The sequence below is a fragment of the Perissodus microlepis genome, chromosome 4 (assembly GCF_051167445.1).
Source record: "Perissodus microlepis isolate ML-2025 ecotype Zambia chromosome 4, ASM5116744v1, whole genome shotgun sequence".
In the NCBI taxonomy this organism is placed as follows: domain Eukaryota; kingdom Metazoa; phylum Chordata; class Actinopteri; order Cichliformes; family Cichlidae; genus Perissodus; species Perissodus microlepis.
In genome coordinates, this window is record NC_140464.1 from 19,068,064 (window position 1) to 19,076,764 (window position 8,701).

Below are 8,701 nucleotides of genomic sequence, written 5' to 3' on the forward strand. Positions count from 1 at the left end.
TCTCCCAGGAGCTTCTATTCTTCTTTTGCAACCAGCAGCATTATATCAAGTCTGTGGGGGAGCTTACTTTGCATACAGATGGACGCTGATACATTATTAGAGATATACTGATTGTTCAAGCAGTAATAGAGACTGTGTTTTTAACATTTTTAAAAGATGAAAATCAAAAACAATCTTAAAAAATAACTCTGAGGTTCATTAAAAACTGAATTTTAAAAGAAAAATTTAAACTTGTCCCTGTGACAAGTTATTGACATGTCCTGGGTGAACTCTGCGTCTTTGGCTTATGCAGGCTGGAATTAAAAAAAAAAATGAGAAAAGCAAGCCAAATATAATTTCTAAATATTGTGGAAGCCATTTGTTTCTGCTCAGTCTACAGTGCAGACATCAATATGAGAGGAAGAGGAGAACTTCAGAGGTTATGACCTTGCTCGACTCTGTATGTTGAATCCATACAACAAGACAAAGTCTGATTTGATTGCTAATAAAATTGAAAGAAAAAAACCCACTTTTTGTCATTTTTAAACAAATTTACTGTATAACATTTACTGTACATGTAAATGTTGGGTTCTATGTTTCTGTATATAAACAAGTACTTTGCATAGTTTGCACCTTATTGGTTTGTAGATTAAAATGTACAATATAATAAATAAATACAAGCTCACAAACCAAAATATTTTTTTAATAAAAGTATTTTATGTCATAAATTAATCAGTTTATAACTTCATTGGTCAGTGAATTCAGTTTCATGTACTGGCCTTTAATTTTAGAGCTTTATCAATACTTACAAACTCACAAAAAGGTTCTTGCTTAGGAGTTTAAAAAATAAACAGAAACAACAGGAATTTATTAGAGTCTTAGAGATTTTTTTTTCTGTGAATGTGACTGTGGCCCTGTAATACACAGCAGTGTATTCGGGCTGAATATTCTGTCCATTTACTGTAGGGTCTCTCTGCTGCAGACTCCATAAAAACACAACACAACAGAACACAGTTTGCATTTATATAAAATAGCACAGATTCTTTTGAATCATTTTTCTATTCTGTTTTTGTGTTGCATTGAATCTGAAGGGGAAAAAATTACTGTATCATTAGATTGTGAAATTTGTTTTTCATAACAAAATATAAAACAAAATTAATAAAATAATAATAAAACCGTTCTAACAAGTTATGGAAGGATCGGGTCTGTGCTTTATGTCTCTTGAGGACATTAATAAACAGAGTTTTCTGATGTCAAGCTGCTCATCTACAGATACAGCTGTTTTCTGTTGTTTCCGTTTTTAGATGGTAAACTGGTGCTGAACTGCTGTGAGCATAATTAGTTGCTACGACTACCTCGATCAAGAATAGCAACACAATAAGGAATTTCCACATTTTTTTTTCTCTTTTTGTTTTGAGTAAATAGACCCTTCAATTCATTATTGGTCTTAGAGCCTCCTCTGGTAGCTTCATGTTACAAATTTGTGCATGCAATGAGGGGATTTTGTTCAGGTCTGCTGATGTTATGTGTTACTGTGACTCTCTGGCACAGTAATACACAGCAGTGTCTTCAGGCTGCATATTCTGTCCATTTAAAGTCACTGTCTTGCTTGAAGTGTCCAAGTCAATGCTGATCCAAGCTGTCCAGTAGCTCAGAGAAGAGACCTGACAGGTGATGGTCAGATGTTGACCTGGCTGCAGTATAATAGAGGGTGACTGTGTCAGCTGTTCACAGTTTACACCTCTCGAGAAAACATGTTGAATGTAGTAACAGTAAGAATCAGTGTGCTGTGATCATAGTGTTTCTGTTCAGTGAGACTCACAGGATCCAGCAGCCAGCAGCAGCAGCAGAGCTACAGAGAACATGTTGGTACTAAATATGATCTGATGGGAGCTTCTCATCTTCTTCTGTGACTGACAGCATGATATCAGACTTTATATCAGCCTGTGAGGAAGTTTGATTTGCATACAGATGCATGCTGACAGATTATAAGAGAAAACAGATCACACTGTGGCATTTAGTATAAGTAAGAAACCATTTAGTACAAATGAAAGGAAATATTATTTAAAAACCAATATAGTCTTGGATTTGTTTTTCTGAAAAAACAAAAAATATCCTCTCAACTCAGACATGGCAGATAAAAATATTTACATTTAAACATCCACCAAAAAAACTATTTATTGTAAAACTTTACAACACAAAGGCTTCAGAAAATCAGCTTTATTGTAGTTCTGACTGTGTGAACGAGTTAAAGGTATTTTTATTTAATTTGGGGGAAAAATAAACTAAAATCAGTGTTTGACTTAGTTTGATGGGTGTTTGCACAGAGTTTCTTCCTCTTGTGTCACTGTGAGTATCAAGAAAGTATCAAGCTGTTCATCTGCAGATACACCTGCTTTCTGCTGTTGTCTCTGGAGATGGTAAACGGGCCTTGGACTGACTGACAGTAGTCGGTGCTACTACTATCATAGTGGAGCCCAGCAATCCATTCTAGTCCTTTTCCAGCAGCTTGTCTGATCCAAGCAGTATGAATATCACTACTAAACCCTGAGTATGTACAGGTCAATCTGTGGGATTGTCCAGGCCTTTTAACCACTGATTCAGACTGAGTCAGTGTTTGACTCTCGGTACCTGCGGATAAAAACATAATTAGCCTTTGTATTTCAAGCATATAATTGAGTCATAATGTTTGTAAAAGAAATACTTCTGTCCTTACCAACCCAGTAAACTGACAGGATAAGAAAAACAGCCATCAACGCCGCATGGTTCATTGTAGGAGCCATTTGTCTCTGCCCAGTCCACATTGGTGTGATTCAATCATGTAGTCCTTGTTTTTTATCCTGTGACACATATTCAAAGATGAATGATATCATTTTGCATGTGTTCCTCCGCAAAGAGAACCACACTCCAGGTCACAGAAATTTAGCATTCAGCAAGTATTCAGGCTATCATTATAAAGAAACAAATACTACAGTGCTTAAACGATTTATTAGACCACTTGTCATAAAAATTTTATAAATCTGTCAAAAAACAGATTTTTGCAAATATCTGGTACACATGATTTCTCTGTCAGAAAAGTCAGAAATTAATCAAGCTTAACAGTCAACCAATAAAAGTAATATTTTCCAATGAATATCTGTAATTTAGCATCTTAATAAAACATAATAATGTGATTTCCTTTTTTAAATAGATTTTTAAATAAAAAATATGCATGGATAAGATCAGTAATTAACAAAATTAAAAAATATATATATTATTGTAAGTACCATTATTTTTAATTTAGGGTAGCTGTGACATAAACCTTACACTGGGTGGTGGTCTATTAAATTTGTTAAAGCAGTCTTTCGATACGGGTGGGGATCTGTTTATTCTCCTCAGAGAGGATTTTTTACGGATTTCTAACCAGGAAAAGAAACTCTTGAGATTCAGAATCTCTTTTGACTCATTTGAGTATCCAGGACCGTTATAGGCAGCATTAAAACCAAGTGAGTGTGTCTGCCTCAGTGAGACTCACAGAGAACACACACTGAGGCTGATAACACTAACCCTAACGTATCACTTTCTTCTGCTGATGATTGAAATTTAGATTTAATTTGACGTGCTGAGTTTTTGTACAGCGTTTCTTCCTCTTGTGCCACTGTGGCTATCGAGCACAGTAATAAACAGCAGAATCCTCAGTTGTCAAGCTGTTCATCTGCAGATACACCTGCTTTCTGCTGTTGTCTCTGGAGATGGTAAACCGGCCTTGGACTGACTGAGAGTAGTACTTGCTACTGCCACTGCCACTGCTGATAGAAGCAATCCATTCCAGTCCTTTTCCAGCAGCCTGTCTGATCCAAGCTGCAGCAATATCATAACTGAACCCTGAGTATGTACAGGTCAGTCTGTGGGAGTTTCCAGGCCTTTTAACCACTGATTCAGACTCAGTCAGCGTTTGACCCCCAGTACCTACAGAAATGTTAATAGCTCATTATTTATCACGTCTTCATATCAGTCGATTTTTTTTTAACAAAAATGTATGTCCTTACCAGCCAAGAAACAAAACAGAATCTGTAAAATAACTGATCTCATCATTGTTAAAGTCAGTTGTCTTTGCGAGTTTGCAGTGTCTATATGAGGTTGGGTCCCTGATTCTTACTCTTGAACACTTATAAAGTTACAGAATAAATGAGGTTTGCATTGACTCCTCCTCCCTAGCAAAAAATACTGCTGTTTAATAAAATCATAGAAAACTAGAAAATGGACATGTATAGTTTGGCAGTTTTCTATGATTTTATTATATTTTGTCTGTAATTTTGAAGCAATTTAGAATTTTCAAATATTAAAACTGACACACACTATTTTCATACCATTATGTCTTATACTGAAGTAGTGCTGGCCACTTCTTTCTGTACTTTTTTTGTACATTTTAGCACCTGCTCAATTTCATTTAGTATATACACCTGCTTACTGCCATTGATCATTTCTACTGGACACACAGAAGCAATTGGAAGTAATAGGTTTGCAGGCACAGCAGTGCGGTTTGTTGTTTACAAGCTGGTAAAGCCAGAGGGGCATAACCTATTATCAGAAAGCCTTCTCAATGTTTTTATTGCAAAAATATAATTGCTGCAAGTTTATTTTTCAGTGATGCTGATATTTGCTGTAAAAACTAATATAAATCGAAAATAAATAAATCAAAAGCATGATATATTATTTCATATGTAATATTTATGCCTTTGACTAAACAGTACACTGCTGACACATCTGGTGTTGTGGTGATAGTGTCTTCATTTCAGGAACATTGCATTGATTCTTTTTAAAGTAAGAAAACAAAACCATTTCTAAAGTTCATTCCATGACTTTTAAGTAGAATTTTAATAATATTTGAAAGTATATTAATGAGATTTCATATGTTAATTACACTTAATTACAGATCAAATTAATTATTGTTGTGTCAGAAATTGAGTTAGAAGTTATTCAGGTGCAATAATCAATCTGAAATTATACTATGTCATGCATTTTTGCTTTGGAGTCTACTTTATGAGCTGGTAAAGGCAGAGTTGCCCAGCATATTTTCAGAAAGCCAAAAAAACAAATCTAGATTAATCATGTGCAACTTTATACCACAAAGTGGTTGTGAGAAACAAGTAAATGAAAAGATGACAAAGCAAAAAACAAACAAACAAACAAACAAACAGAAAAAGTATCATTATTCTATGACTTGATTAGATTTTATTTATAATTCTAACTCAGATGAGAATTTCAAACAAATAAAACTAAAAATGTTCAGCACACACTATTTTTGCACTATATGCCATGAAGTCAGTTATTTTCCTGCTCTACAACCCAGCAGTATATAAAGAGCCTAGCACAAGATTTTTAGTAAGTAGCTGATCATTGGACTGATGTATTTAGCAGCATCCCCTTTAAATAGAAAGCGGCTTGTGCTGCGCTGACTGGTAGGTTCAGGGAACTACCCAAAATGTGTGTTGCACACACATCTCTGCTCTGCCTGTTGTACATAATTTTTTGTGTCAGCTTAAAATCTTTACATGCAGGCTGTCATTCATTCCTCACTGTCATTATTTATTTCTACTGCAGCACTCACAAGTGCAGCAGTTGGAAATCACAGGTTTCCGTGTTGTATATGAATAGTCCTTAATTTCCTTTAAAAAATCTGGTAAAGCCAATGGAACAGGGAGCCAGAAACAAAGCTTCAAATCAGTCACTGTCCAACTAACTCCTGAAAATTTAAATAAATAAAAAAATAACATGTTTCCTAACAAAGTAGTAGATCATAAGTTGGTACTGATTTTTTTATTTTTTTTTTTTACAGCTTTTTTTTAATAACAAAATATAACTGTTGCAGGTTTGATTGAGTTACAGTTTCACTCGATTGGTTTGGCTCATTTCTTGAAACCGAGATGACATTCTCAAAACCATAAGGTCATTTGGCCAAACAGTCTTACAGTCCTGCCCAACATTATAGCTCACTAGCAAAATCAAATATCTTTCCCCAAACTCTTCGTCCATGCTTCAAAAGCAGATTCCTTTCCCATATAAAAGGTCAGTACAGTCAAAATAGCACAGATCCTTCTCAATTGCCTTGGCACATATGCATTCATTTAGTGCTTTTGTCAAAATAACCTGGATGGTTTAGCACAACACCATGGATCCCCTGCAAAAGCTCATATCTCTCCCAAAAGAGTTTATCCATGTGTCAAAACTAAATATCCTTCTCATATAAATAGTCAATGCCCCCAAAATGCATTATACCTTTGGCATTGTTTAAGCACTGCAAGTCAAAATGCTTAGACATTTTGTCACTGAGGCACAGGTCTAGCAACAGAATACCACTATGAATAAAACTAAAAGATTTTACAGTAAAATCAGCCTCCAATAAACCACTCATACTCAAGGAAACTGTAAACATTTTTATTCGTACAAAGAAATGTTAACATTAGAGAACATACTGTGAAAAGAAAACATATACAGGATTCTGTAAATGTGAACAGTTATAAACACAAACAAAAAACAAAAAAAACTCTAGCCTACCATACTGTAAATAAAGTTTCAGAACTATAGTACAGTAATATTTTCAGTGGTCGCCATTGTCACCCTCTCTTTCCTGGCCACCATCCTCATCCCCCTGGCCATCGACGCGCTGCTCTCTGTCAGGCCATAAATTCTCATCCACATCGCAACGGATATTTTCTCTTGCGATGCAGCGAGGGAAGAAACGGCGTGAATGTCTCAACCATCCCCTACATTGATCCCCTGTGATGTCCTCACATGCAGCATCCATTGCATGCAGCAGGGCCCTCTGGTCTTGAGCCTGATGCTCATACACCCTCCACCTCCAAGCTGAAAAAAACTCCTCAATTGGATTTAGGAAAGGAGAGTAAGGTGGAAGAAACTCCATTAGCATCCGGGGATGGGTGGTGAACCAGGCTCTGATGCGTGGGCCGCGGTGGAAGTTCACATTATCCTACACAATGACATAATGTGGTAGCTGAGGTCCTTCTTCACCTCTCTCATTTTCTGGGATCAGATCAGTATAAAGGTGGTCCAAAAAATTGAGGAGCTTTTGTGTATTGTAGGGCCCTAAACTGGGAATGTGTGTGGCCACACCTCTTTCTGATATAGCGGCACACATTGTTATATTTGCTCCTCGCTGGCCTGGGACATCCACAGTGGCTCGGTGGCCAATGATGTTACGGCCACGCCTTCGACCTTTGGCCAGGTTGAAGCCAGCTTCATCAACGAACACTAGGATGTGAGGGGTTTCGTTGCCTTCTAATGCCATTATTCTCTACAATAGAATAGAAATATATCTAATCAGTCAAGTAGAGACAGATACTGCAGGGAGGATCTAAAGTACTGTAAAAACAGGGAGTGGAAAACTGAAGACAATTTCTAGGCAAAATGCTCTAGTCACACAAAGTTGGATTCTGAAGGTAAAAAGGATAACGCAAAACAAAAAAACAGTGGTAACCATGTCTTACTGTAATAGTGTTACAATGATAGACAACCAGTAGTTGACTTACATGCACATACTGGTACCGCAGCCCTTTCACTCTGTCAGAGTTTCTCTCAAATGGTACCCTGTAAATCTGTTTCATGGTCATCTGATGTTTCTTCAATACCCGGTCTATTGTGGAGATGCTGATAGAGTTTATATTTTGGAACATTACATTGTCTAGCAGGATTGCATTACGAATCTGTCTCAGTGTGATGGCATTATTTGCAATGACCATGTTGCATATTTCTCGTTCTTGTTGTTCATTTAGAAGTTTTCTTCTGCCACCCACTTGAGGCTGTCGTCCAATCCTAGACATACAAGTCAAAGGTCAACACTGTAGATTTGTTACAAAATGAGTTACCAATGTAATTGTACTGCTGTTTTATGGTACTAAAAGTGTGATGCACTGCACAGTGACTGGAATACTATTCACAGTATTTTCTCCATTTTTTTTTCTTTGTCATTTTTATAGTATCATATAACATCACATGAAGATATTACAGTACTCTAGGCCTACACACACACCAACACTGAATAGTTCAATAGCATAGTTCTGTACCTGTTTTCCCTGCGAAAGGTTTGGATGATGGAGGAGACTGTAGACCGAGGCACATTAGGCTGCACTCGGCGACCTGCCTCTGCCATTGTGAGGTGATGGTTTATAACGTGGTCAATAAGGGTGGCCCGGATTTCATCTGGGACATCATGGTGCCTCCGTGCTCCTCGGCCTCTTCCCCCTATTCCTCCACGCATTCTCACTCCTCCTCTTCCTCTTCTTCTTCCTCCTCTTCCTCGAGCAGGAAGTTGCTGTTGTACTTGGCGAGGTGCTTCCATGTTCACACTGCAAATGAAACTGGCCCTGGGCCAAGCTCTGTCTATATACTTTTGGCAGCAGTCATAATCATAGACAACACCTGTCAGGTATCTAAACAACCTGTTTGATTGGTCATCTGAGATGTGGGAAACTGCTCCTTCGTTAGTTCTAATTTCACCTGATTGATTGTCAAGTACTGTCATAACTTTATCAAATGTTCCAAGATATTCTTTCATGGTATTATATCTTTGACTAATTTTGACAGTTGAACAGACAATTGTGCATATGATGACTTACACAATGAAACCATGCTGATATGTTTTGGAGTGAGTAACCATTTCACTGAAAAATCAACTAATCAGTTTAGATCGCCAAGATCTATTTATTTGGAAAATGTGCTAAAT

General features: G+C 36.9%; 1 protein-coding gene across 1 annotated transcript; it reads right to left on the minus strand.

The window, feature by feature from the left end:
* Positions 1–6,949: 6,949 nt before the first annotated feature.
* LOC146388784 (uncharacterized) lies at positions 6,950–8,317 on the minus strand. Its single transcript, XM_084924860.1, has 3 exons — positions 8,043–8,317; positions 7,509–7,791; positions 6,950–7,273 (listed from the first exon to the last, which is right to left on the minus strand). The coding sequence occupies exons 1-3, from the start codon at positions 8,315–8,317 to the stop codon at positions 6,950–6,952; spliced, it is 882 nt and encodes a 293-aa protein (XP_084780986.1).
* Between the last annotated feature and the right edge of the window lie 384 nt (positions 8,318–8,701).